At 35.9% G+C, this 12,661-nt stretch overlaps 1 protein-coding gene and 1 long non-coding RNA gene across 3 annotated transcripts; one reads left to right on the top strand and one right to left on the bottom strand.

Annotated features, from left to right (window-relative positions):
- The first annotated feature begins 5,875 nt into the window (after positions 1 to 5,875).
- LOC114533789 lies at positions 5,876 to 9,281 on the top strand. Of its 2 annotated transcripts, XR_003688089.1 has the most exons (5): positions 5,876 to 6,455; positions 6,562 to 6,720; positions 7,359 to 7,526; positions 8,439 to 8,526; positions 8,601 to 9,281. It is a non-coding gene; the product is annotated as an uncharacterized LOC114533789 (long non-coding RNA). The 2 variants fall into 2 exon arrangements; XR_003688088.1 differs by lacking the exons at positions 8,439 to 8,526; positions 8,601 to 9,281 and having other exon boundaries at positions 7,359 to 7,621.
- Positions 9,282 to 9,340: 59 nt separating this feature from the next.
- LOC114533785 (microfibril-associated glycoprotein 4-like) lies at positions 9,341 to 11,564 on the bottom strand. The gene is made up of 4 exons (XM_028555381.1): positions 11,459 to 11,564; positions 11,238 to 11,277; positions 10,660 to 11,037; positions 9,341 to 9,637 (listed from the first exon to the last, which is right to left on the bottom strand). The coding sequence occupies exons 1-4, from the start codon at positions 11,546 to 11,548 to the stop codon at positions 9,357 to 9,359; spliced, it is 789 nt and encodes a 262-aa protein (XP_028411182.1). The 5' UTR covers positions 11,549 to 11,564; the 3' UTR covers positions 9,341 to 9,356.
- Between the last annotated feature and the right edge of the window lie 1,097 nt (positions 11,565 to 12,661).

Genomic DNA, 12,661 nt, shown 5'->3' with positions numbered 1-12,661 from the left:
TTCTCAAACGGATAGTTCTTACGGTTTATAAATCAACGCTCTATCATACTAAAATGCATAATCTACCTTTTCATAGATCACTCTGAAAATTTCAATGACATTTATCATAGCAGAGCAACAAAAAATATAGTTTGACCTTAGAAACGTCAAACGTGAAAAAAAACTGAGTTCGTAGTAATCTTGCATTCAGTTTTCGATAATAACTTGTTCGGTTTGAGTTAATTAAAAAAGCGCGAAAAGTAATTAAATAAAACCAATTAGTTATAATTATAAGTTATTGCATGTTTAAAGTGCCTGCCGCTTTATTTTAACTTCGACTTGAGATTAACTGGCGCGAATAACGATTTTTACCGGACATCGTTTTCGGGTAAACGTTAAAGTCTGCATAACTGAATATTATAACTGCGTCTAATGTTGAGAAAGGAAAATTTAAATCAGCGCTAAAACAATTAAGTCCAATGATTGTAAAATTTAAAACAAGTCATTTTCAAAATCAACTCCAAACAGCATTTTTCGATTGCGTAAAAAGAAATATTCCTGATGCAATCTTTTGTTAATTGAAACTGAATGTTATATCCCCGATAATGTAGCAAAATGTCCTTTGATTAAGAAGTTAGTAACAAATTATCTGATCAACAATATTTACGTTGTTATGGCAACAAGTGCTGAACGCGATGACTGATCAGTCTCATATATATGGTTAAAACGTTTAGACTGTGTAAGCTCGCATTCAAATATAGCTACATTGCAAGCAAATCCACAAAAAGTGGGTCTTGGACGTTATCTTAATCTTTTCTATCTCTTCGTCCAAATAAATGAAAAATTAATTGTTTGGTTCTTTACCCTCTTGTGTTTACATTTCGAGTTATATTCAGCATTGCAACTGCCAGGGTGTATCAAAAAAAAGTTTACAGTTAGAAAAACGTCGTTAAATTAATCAGCGCGCAATGCTTGGTAAAACCTTTGGTGGAAATAAGTTGTTTGACGCCCATTGGTTTATCTGACAACAAAATTGTCTCAAAAAAGAACCATTTGTAGAGTGAGAATTTTGTTAGCGAAAAGCACTTTTGAATGAGCTTGCGCCGAAAAATGACACGTTTAAAATGCAATCTGATTACGTGGGGGGGAAATATGGAACATGTTGTTTTAACTAACAAAGTTTCAAAGCATTTGGTCAATACCAACGCGAACGCACAGCCGCCAAATCTTGGATTATTTACTCTTTTTCGTTTTTAAATGTCATTTTTAAAGCCTCATTAATTACGCATTGTCATGTCTTTGTACGCTAAGATTTTTGCATAAATTGGAGAACTTTTTACAGCGTTTATTTATAAAAACTGTTGCAATGTCGATAACTCAAGTCTAAAGTTTATGTGACACAGCCGGCTAATCTGGACGACCTCGAGATGAGAATCCGTAACGAAATGGATATTCTAAGGCAGGCCAGAACCATGGTTCGTCGTGCTGTTAGTAGCATGACTGCTAGGGCTGGTTTATGTGTGGAACGAAATGGCGGTCACGTTGAAGATTAAACAGAACAATGTAATTTTTGTAAATAAACATCATTGTAAATAAGTATTGTTAATAATATCTACGATGAAATGTTCGAAACAATGTTCAAATAAACGCTTTATACGTTAAAAAGCTTAAACAACGCTTGAAAGCGTAAAGTCCCTTGGGGAAATCCGTGTTATAATTTATGCAAAAATCTTAGCGTGCAAAGACATGACAATGAATAATTAATGAGGCTTTAAAAATGACATTTAAAAACGAAAAAGAGTAAATAATCTAAGATTTGGCGGCTGTGCGTTCGCGTTGGTATTGACCAAATGCTTTGAAACTTTGTTAGTTAAAACAACATGTTCCATACTTCCCCCCCATGTAATCAGCTTGCAATTTAAACGTGTCATTTTTCGGCGCAAGCTCATTCAAAAGTGCTTTTCGCTAACAGAATTCTCACTCTACAAATGGTTCTTTTTTGAGACAATTTTGTTGTCAGATAAACCAATGGGCGTCAAACAACTTATTTCCACCAAAGGTTTTACCAAGCATTGCGCGCTGATTAATTTAACGACGTTTTTCTAACTGTAAACTTTTTTTTGATACACCCTGTATGTTAATGCAAAGATGTCTGTTAATTTATATATCATTTAACAAAAGCAGGACATAACACATATATTGATAAAAATATTACTCGTTTTATTTTATGACTAGAAATACATGAAATGCAGCACCTCTCACCATTTTAAACAAAGAAAATAATATCCTAGGCCTAGATTAGCTATAACTATAAGTTTATATTATTGAATGACTCAATAGCAAGCGTCGATAGCCAATATTTATCATTTCGTGAAAATACAGTCTCAATATTGAAGGTCATGTCACCATTTTTCTACAGGCGTTTATAGACCCTACCAGCTTAGGTAACTGTTAAAATTTCAACATTTGAGGCTTCAGAAAAAACATCAAAACAATACAAAATCTTCAAGTACAGACATAGGCAGCCCAGACTTTGACAGCGCGTGTAATACTTCCGCGCGTGCTGACTTTGTTTACATCGTCTATGTATAACGACAAGTTTTTTTTTTAGGAAAGAGTTTATTAAAACATTACAGTTATAGTTTCGTAAAAGTGAAAATTAACTATCCGCGAAATTACCTGAAGAAATGCCAGAAAATATACAGCCTAATATTTTACCGATGTTTGCATAACATTATAGCCTGAAGTTTCCGCCATTGTAAACACCATCGAGAGACATCAAATTAGCGAAATAAAACAGGAATTCATTCGAAATTTTGAGAAAACAATCCGTAGGCCACTTCGCCTAAGGAAACCTCATATTTTTTAAAATATTAGCTAAACGCTTATCGGCGGTCGTGCGTGTAAGCCATTGCCCGATGCCGGTCTAGTCCAGCATGGATTAGGTGCATGGAGAAGATATACCAAGGCCTGGGTTAGTAGTCGACTTCACGGACACAGCTAATTGTTTAACATCAAGTTGGTCACTAATCTCTCATTTCTGAAAGCAAAGAATTGAGGGAGAACCCTCCCACAAGGCTTGCGAAGTAAGACTTATTGGTTTAAGATCATCTTCAATGGAAGCGGTGGCGTTGCATGGTTTCGGAATTTGTATTACAATAGATCGTTTAGGTTGCTTTGGAAAAATTCATATAGAAGTATGAACAAATAGATAACATTGAACCGCTGTCTGTTCAGTTACAGGTACACGTTATGACGTGATTTGTGATATGAACAAAACAAAGTGGTGGATGCATGGGGTATTTCACTGAGAACTAAAACACTCGTAGAACTCATACGCCACTACATCCGGGGTACAGTGCGGATATTTTTCCCATGTCACGTGTCGGGGGGTGTCGGAAATCGTCGTCGAACAATTTGCATTTTATTATCCAGTTACGTTATGCAGTTCAGTGTTACCATAGTGATATCGAAGATCTTTAGAATCGAACACGAACGAACACGCTTTCCGGAGATTTGACAAGAATTTTAACATTTTATTTTTCATTTTTTATGGTGTTTTAATGCAAAATATGGGATGTAAAATATATTTTGAACGATTGAGAGAAATTTTTATCCAGTTGTGCGGGGAGTGGGAGCGAGGCAAATTTCACGGCAAATTCCCCACACTTGAAGTGGAAACAACGGCATGATACCGAACGTTTGAATAAATTTCTCGTGTTTGGCCGCGGATTATGTATTGAATGAATTACCTACAAATGGAACATAGATACAGAGGAAAAATTTCAATTAGCAATTAGCAGTTCCCGAACTACAAATCGGTGAGACAAAGGAATTCATCATCACCGACGTCATCGATGATGTAAAACATTCTGATGATCGGGCTGGACCGACCAATAAACCGACTAGAAAGGGCAAGAGATATGAAAGTGGAACACTTAATGAACAAAAATACTAACCTCGACAATATCAAAGATGGGAGCAAGAAACACCAGGTGACGACGGTTTCTTGGTACCTTTTCGGGACATTCGTACGAAGTTGAAAAAGCAGATGGAAAAAATCAATGATCAGGAAGTGGAAGAGAAACTAAAGAACGAGTTATACTTTCAGCAGCGACTCAATGATGAGCAGATGAAGTTCCAAGCAATAAAGTGGAAAGAAAGGGAAGCAGCTGCGATGGGACAAAAGCAAAGAGAGGAGCTGTGGTACATGCAAAAACGACGTAAAGCTAGCATAGAGACGGTAAAGCAAGAGGTTGAGCGGAAGTGGTACTAGTAGCAGGGGCTGCCATAAACGACGATATCAATGCGACGGTGAAAGAAAGCCAGGTAAAAGACGGAGACGAAAACTTGAAAATTGACCGAGTTTGGAAGAGGATCTTCTTACGAGCACCAGATATTGGAGACTTTTAAGAAACAAGAAAACCCGTCCACTGAAATGAGTTAAAACAAAACCAGGAAGGCTTGTGTTGCTATGTTCACTTGTGCCAGCACGAGAGCGGTACATCTAGACCTGTGCAAAGAGATGACAGCTAGTGAGTTCAAGCGTCGAAAGTTCGTTGCGAGAGGAGATTCCATGCAAGTTTGATCGTTAGTGATAACGCAAAAGCTTTCAAGGGACGAGGAAGTGGCTGGCAACATTGGCCAACGATGATCTCATCAATTACTTGGCGGTAAATGATATCAAGTGGAGATTCAACACGTCAAATTCATCTCATCTCATCTCATCTTATGTGAAGTTTACGAAGCCCCATTCATATAACGCCGAATGTTTTTATATAAAGACAGGCTACTGTGTTTATGAATGAAACGACGAGGAACCAGACGAAGGTGGAGAAATGCAAAAAAGTTTCAATCTGTTTCTCTGCATCTACCTTATCTGACTACTGTATTTTCCCACTACAGAGTGAGTAAATATGAATTTTTTGCTGTGAGTACAAGTGCGCTTCAAACTTTTGCTTTGGCTTTCGAGTAAGTTTTGTTTTTTACCTTGTAATTTTGATATAGTTTTAAGACACTTATAGTCCTTCATTTTTGCCAATCGTCCTACCATGGGGCAGTTTTTTTTGCTGCATAAAAAGTTCGTACAAAAATGCGATATTTTTGTATTTTGAAACTCGTACACACAAAAAACAGGTGTGTAGAATTACACACCAAGGTGTGTTTGACTGCACACCAAGGTGTGCTCAATTGCACGCCATGGTGTGTAATTTCTGCACACCTTTCTACGCGCTTTTAGAAAGCACACCTTGGTGTGTAAGGAAACACACCTTTGTGTGTACGCAAACACACATTCGTGTGTTCGAAAACACACCTTTGTGTGTTAGCGAAAACACCTCCTTTTGCACACCTTTTCTTTTACTCATTAAGGTGTGTAAAGTAACACACCTTTTCACTGAAAACACACCTTTGTGTGTTTGACAGCACACCTTGACCCATCCAAGAAACACATCTTTTGATGTGTTATAAAACACACCTTTAAATTATTAACAATATGCTTGATTGGCCTTATTTATTACCTATAGTATTTTAGTGCGTCGATAAAAGCGTCAGCCTTTCGAGGAATTACACAAGTAACAGGAAATTTCACGCTGTTCCATTGCATTTAAATTTAACTTTTTGCTTTAAATTCCTGTTATCTTTGGCCTGCGTTTCAGCTTTGATCAGTATTAAAAACTCTAAACATTATATAAGACATAGATTTAAGGGAATTTACAGATCGTTGTGGTTTACTTTTGTAATAAGAATGATTAACGTGGGTTGTTTTTGAATATCTGCCATACAGACTTGTATATACAGGTCAGTGATCTGATACGTCATACGCTTTTAACCAATAAGAATGTCGCGAGGTGTGAAACCCACGCGCACGAAATACAAACCACTGTTTAGTCCAGTGTTGCCAAGTTCGGGATTTTATCCCGAGATCTCGGGATTTTTTGAAGCAGTTGGGATTTTTTTGGGATTTATTTCTCAAATGGTAATCTCGGGATTTTTTTAGGGATTTTTGGGAAAGGGAAGTTTGGAATTTGGGAAAAGATGTTTTCGTTAAATTGACAAATAAACATTTTAAAAATCCAAGGTTCGTCCGCTTGTACTTAAAATACTTACTCAAAGTCACTCAATAAAGACTATTTGTACAATCGGTTATGCAGAGAAGTACCGCTTTATAAACGCACACTGAGCGGACTGGGTACTAGGGTGCGCCAAGGCTGAGGACTGGGGTTGAAATTAGAATCTCGGGATTTTAGGGGGAATCTCGGGATATTTCAGGCGCTTACTTGGGATTTTCACAAAATTACAGTTGGCAACACTGGTTTAGTCACTTTAGTGTTTACATTTCCTTCTCTACTGTGACAACTGTGATTCGAGTCTGTTACAAGTTTAAATTATGTTTATTGTGAAGGCGATTTTAAGATTTTTTTGGAGATGAACACACGAGAGCTTATGATGTTGTATAAAGAAGAAATTATAAGAGGGTAAGTTGTATTGCAGTGCTTTTCGAATCGTTTGTGTCAAACATTTGTATCAATTTCAATATGGCCAACGAGTGTAATAAATATGGTTGTCTCTATCTATTTGTAGCGAATAAATTTATGGTTCCGTTACAAACGATGCAAAGAAATTCAAGACTTCGAAGGTCCCGAATAGCTTGAAAGTGAAAAGTCTGCTTTATTCTAATAATTCAGAGACCACCGAAGCGCATGGCGACGCGAACAGATTCGACATCACAAGAGAGACTTGGTGAGTGTTACGTTTTATCTTTCAAAATTTAATTGTTCTAGGTGCTTTTAGAAGGAGATTTACACGTATATCGGTGTATACATAAGGCTGTTTATGCCATAGTTTATGCTTGGTATAAAGAAAGCATATAATTCGCTAGGTGTAATCTTGATGAATTGTTTTGTGTCTTAATTTATGTTTAATATTTTGTATTCCTTTTGGGGGTTAGTAACATTCCAAAGGACCAATTTTTGTCCTCACTATACTGCATTTGCTTTCTAAATGTTGCAAATATTAGATAGTTGATTTGACTTGAGTGTTCCAGAAATGGTTTATGATTTTTAATACTATAGACTTGACTACTTATCCTGAAAGATAGCTATATATACATATTTAAATAAAACTTTCCCATTTTAAAGAAACTATAGGAAATGTGCCCAGACCCCAATTTTTCAAATTTCAACAGAAGGTTATAATTCATGTAATTATACCTGCTTATACCTGACAATACATCCTAAATTCTTTTACCAAAAATAAATCTTAACTCATAAATTGGGTATCATTTAGCATGTTCTATTAATTAACAGATGCTTGTGCACATCTTAAATTGGAAAATTCTAAATACCAGATCCTCTTATGCATTTATTTTATATTTTCAGGTGACCTTTGTATATTATGAAGATCATGAATTAAGGCGATGATGTTATTGCAACAGTTGAGCAGGCACCATACACTCCAACAAACAAGAACAAGGGTGACCAACAAGACAAGAAAACACCACCAAGTGTCAAGTCGAGACGACATCAAGTCAATAAACTGTTTATAGAGTAAGACATTATTTTAAACTAAACTGCATGCTTCAAGATATTTATATAATTCATTACTGTGACTTCATGTTAATTCTTAATAGTATTGGAACTTAAAATATATTTATATAATATATACAAAAAAATATAAAATATATTTATATATATTTATTAAAATATATTTATATAATATATACAAAAACACACCTTGCTGTGTGTTAACACACCTTTGAAGATGCTTTTTGCACACCTTATGGTGTTTTAAACACACCTTTAGGTGTGTTTCAAAACCCACCTTTAGGTGTGTTAAAATTTGGACAAAAAAGGTGTGTAAATTTAACACACCTTTTTTTAGTGTGTATGTTTCGGATAATTTCTTTGCAAGTTATTGTTTTTTTTGGAAGATAGCTTTCTATATGTCTTTTCTCTTGAGGTAACATTTTATTTGTATTTTTTGAGTGCATTCTGTTATTTGCGGGAACGTCAACAACCTGTACACTCAATTCTTTTGAGATATTGCTCCTTTCTTAGCAAATTTCAGTGAAACTTAAAAAACTAAAACTAACCATACCATTGCGTGGAACGATTCAAAAGTCGTTACCACCAATGATCGTTATGGACAAATGCGTTGTTAGAAAGCCTTGCATATTAATGCGAGTCTTTGTGTCCTAAATAGGGATGAGGGAAGCTATTTGCCAAAAGAATATTTACATCTGATTGCATGTTAGATGACGTCATTTTGAGAGTATATATAATTAAGGAACTGAGTTTCAACATCAGATCACCCGTGATGAAGACACTAGACCGGAGTGTCGAAACGTTGGTTCGTGAAAGTGAATCTTTGTGTGGTGATTACTTTCATTTATTAAAACCAGATTAGCGATAATTACGATGGATGTGTCCAATGTTTTACACAAATTTACGCATGTTTAGGAAAACAACGCAATTGCAATGGAATCTTCGAAAAATCCGCCATGGTCGCATGCGTAAGCAACAAGAACGAACAGTAAGGCAGGATGAGGTTTGTAGCGTTTATCTCAGGAATTTATCGTTATTTATTTTTATTTTGTAACTTATTTTTTATCGTTATTACAGTGTTGACGATGTGTTGCTTTTTACCACCATTTATCGGGATAGTACACCTGGTATACAATTATTGCAATGATTCATTCCGACAGAACTGGTTCGTTGTTTATCAGAGCAAGTTTCATGGAATAAAATTGTGAAGAATTGTGAATGCTTTCATGGTCGGAATAAATCAAACATATCAAATACAGAAAAGCCGATGGAAAATTCTTTTTACAATTCTTACCTGTGATTGTTGTTGACGTCGTGTTAAAAGAATAGCACCACTTAATAATGTCGTGCAAAATTGGTATGGATAAGGGGAAAATTTCTGCTCAAGCAGCCGTGATGTGCCTAAAAATAAGGTGGAGGGTTTGCCAGACGTAATTACTCCAATATAATGATGAGGACCAATCGGGTGTCTTGTAATTAACGCGCATTTTAATTATAACCGGAAATTTACAAGCACGTCTAATCGTACGTCTCAATACGGACGATCTTCGAAAATAAACGTGAATGTTTTATATGTAATGTGACAAACGAAGATATAGCTGTCATGAAAATTAGCTCATTCTAATGAACAACTCACGATACACTTTTATACAGTTAGTTTATTCTCTGAACTTTGACCTCGGATTAGGCTAAGCGTAGGAGAAGAATCTCCTCTATGTAAATATACGTCATTTATTACACGATTTTAAATATTTATAAAAACCAACAAGTGCCGTGTTAGTGCATTGCACTTTTTATAAAGTAAACGTAAACCTTCTTTATCGTTCAACAACTTTATTTATTCTTTCCAAATTCACGTGGTCGTATCTTCATCGACGTTGATTTCAGAGAATAATAATGATCTTTCCAATGGAGCCAATTGATTCCATCAGCGTACGATGTGTGATTGCCATAATGATACAAACCATTTAAATTGGAATAATGACAGCCACGATACCACCAGGCTCCTTTGAATGTCACCGCACAGTTAACGTTGATTTTCGCAATATCATTGTCAGAATCCTTGGTGCTGAAATCCATATTGTTATGATATGATAACGAGTCTCCTGCTGTACCTTAATGTAAAAATATATGCATGAATTGAATGGCCTCTTAAAATTAATAATGGTAATGGAGTGCAATTAATGCCAAAATCGTACGTTAATAATATACTTTGCAAAAAATTTTAAATTTTAAATTACCTAATTTACTTAGTTTTGTATATATTACGCAATACAGCCTTTGGGCTGCAAGATAATTTTAATACACTATCTATCTATCTATTCAGGCTGGGGAGGGGATCGATGACAACCCCAGGCCTATTTTGGATGAATTGTGTATCAATTGTCAAAATTTTTGTAAAAATTGTTGCGGAAGTACTTCAACCCGACGATCCAATCTCCCACAAATTCATGTTAATGTGTTTATATTTTGTCCTGCTGATCGGAAAGCAATTCCAACATTAATAAATATAAATATAGAGTCATTTCTATTTCTAGGGTATTTAACAGCGCTTTGATAATTACGGCTCAAATGCTACAACCACAATGTAAATTTGTGATTTCGCGAATGTTCATCCCGTCACTGTAAAGGATGCTGTACGGATACTCAACAGTAATCTTGATGAAATCCAAGTATAATGTTATGTTGTTTGGAAAAAAGCGAAGGCTTGATGAAGGCTTGATTAACTCCCAAAGGGAAAAAACTTTATGTTTTAGGTTAATTAATGGTTAACTTATTTGATATGCTTCGTATACCCATGGGATATTTTAGGCAACTTCTCTAAAATTTCAGCCGCTATGCGGTTAAGGTGTCAATGTTTTTTTACTAGCGCTCAGGCATAAAAATTAAAACAATACGATAATTTCTATTGCGTCACAATTTTTTGGGACACACTGTATTTTTCCGATACACGTGCTAGTGTTTGTAATTGATTTGCATATCTATGCAAACTACGGTATAAACGGTGTGCATGTGACCTAATACACCTCGTTAAATATTCATGAGTTTCACAATATTATAAATCGTATCAATGTAATGAGGTATAGGACTCTGAAAACATTTGCGAACAATTGTATATACAGCCTAATGTGCTTACCATGATAACCCCCAACATTCAACTTGTATTTCTCACTTTCGCTGCTGACATTAAATGAATCATAATGAGCGTATCTGGTGTTTCCAGATGTATCTTCCATGTCGATTCGAAGTTCATTTTCTAAAATATTTGTCATCTTGTGTATTTTATCAAGTCCAAGCCAATATTCCCCGCTCAAGTTACCAAAACCTTGTTTGTAATCTTGCCATCCTCGGTAGAAGTCAACACTTCCATCAAGACGACGTTGAAATACAGTCCATCCTCCACCTGATGTTGTCATATCACAAAACACTTTGAAACTTCCCTGTCCGTCGGGATTAATTTTATAAATTCCACTTTGTTTTATTTCTTTATGATAGATATCAGCGCAGTCTTTGACTAAATTGTTCAGAATGAGTGTAATTAAACGAATGAAGCGCATTTGTAGGCATCAACTCACCAAAGGCTTATTATCCACCTCTGGTCGTTGGGAGATATGTTTCAGTTTTCCTAATTTGTTAATCGTCGGGTAATGTAGTTAGCAAAATGTTGTCCCGGGTTTTTGAATTGTTTTGATTCTTACTAACATCAACACATACCTCTTTCATTTTCATCGTTAAAACAACTTTCATTGTAACCCTGTAATGAAGAATATTAATTCCTTACTTGCAATGTACGATAATAACCACGCTAAACCATTCAACAAAATTGAATCTTGCTATAACAGTCAGGTTTATGTTTATAAATGTTTTCCGATGAAAAGCAGTTAATATATCTCAAATAACGCCACAGCTATAACAGCTATGGCACTAAATCATACCTTTTGTGGGTTGAGAAGATAAACATAATCATAGGAGGAATTCTTCTCCAGTAATCTCTCAGATGTATTGTAAACCACGTTATGTAACATTTCACAATTTGAATCATTTTTTGAAGTTAATTTCTTCTTGAAGTTGATAGATCTGCAACATATCTCAGTTGCACACTCCATTACGCAATCTATCCATTCAGAAACGGCTTTTTTCTTGACAACTGTTACATTCAGTTGGAATCCTAAAGCGTAAAATGATTTATTTTAACGAAAACCTACGCATTGCAAAGTTTTAAGGCATCTCAAACGGCAAATGCCAAACCGCTAACAAAGTTTGTATTTTAATTTCACTATCTTAAAGTGTGCAGCAATATCGCTAAATTACAAACGTTCTACACGAAAACTCGTGATTTTCAGCAATAATGTAAAGGCTAGTTTCCACTGAGGATGATTCTCTTCTGGATCGGACAGGACAGGAAAGATTTCTTTGTATAAACGCCGCCTGAGAACTCACCGACAAAGGAAATTTTCCTGTCCGTTCCGATCCAAAGGAGATTTTTTCTGAGTGGAAACTAGCCTTAAGAAAGCAATAGGCCATTTCTGATGTATTTACAATGCAGCAAATTCAGCTTTGCCGTATAATTTTATGTCCCACGTTCGCCGTATGAAATTTAATGCTTGCAAGAACGGCTGAGGCTGTATTCCGTGTATGCAGTCGCTCAAACATGAAGTTTTATACGGCGAACGTGAAACACATACGGCAAAGCTGAATTTGCTGCTTTTCTAAGTACATCAAAAATAGCCTATTGCTTTCTTTCATTCGGCTGAACATCACAAGTTTTATGTAGAACGTTTGTAATCTAGCGAAATTGCCGCACACCTAAAGATAGTGGAGTTAAAACACAAACTTTGTTGGCGGTTTGGCGTTTGCTATAAACGTCAAGCTTAAAGTCTCTAGAAACGTAAAAGCCCCGTTTACACTACAGTCAATTTATCGGCACGGCACGGCTAAAATGGGTACCCGTGCCCAATTTCACTAGTGTTCAGGCCGGGCACGGATGAAATGGGCACGGGTTCCTATTTTAGCCGTGCCGTGCCAATAAATCGAGTGTAGTGTAAAGGCTAATTTCCACTCCGGAAAACGAGCAGCGGATCGGATTGGATCGGATATTTTTCCGAGCTGGTCCGATCCATGAAGTGATTTCCATTAAT

Source organism: Dendronephthya gigantea, unplaced genomic scaffold (assembly GCF_004324835.1).
Source record: "Dendronephthya gigantea isolate DGI-Jeju-01 unplaced genomic scaffold, DenGig_1.0 000094F, whole genome shotgun sequence".
Lineage (NCBI taxonomy): Eukaryota > Metazoa > Cnidaria > Anthozoa > Malacalcyonacea > Nephtheidae > Dendronephthya > Dendronephthya gigantea.
This window is presented reverse-complemented; position numbering and strand designations above follow the sequence as displayed.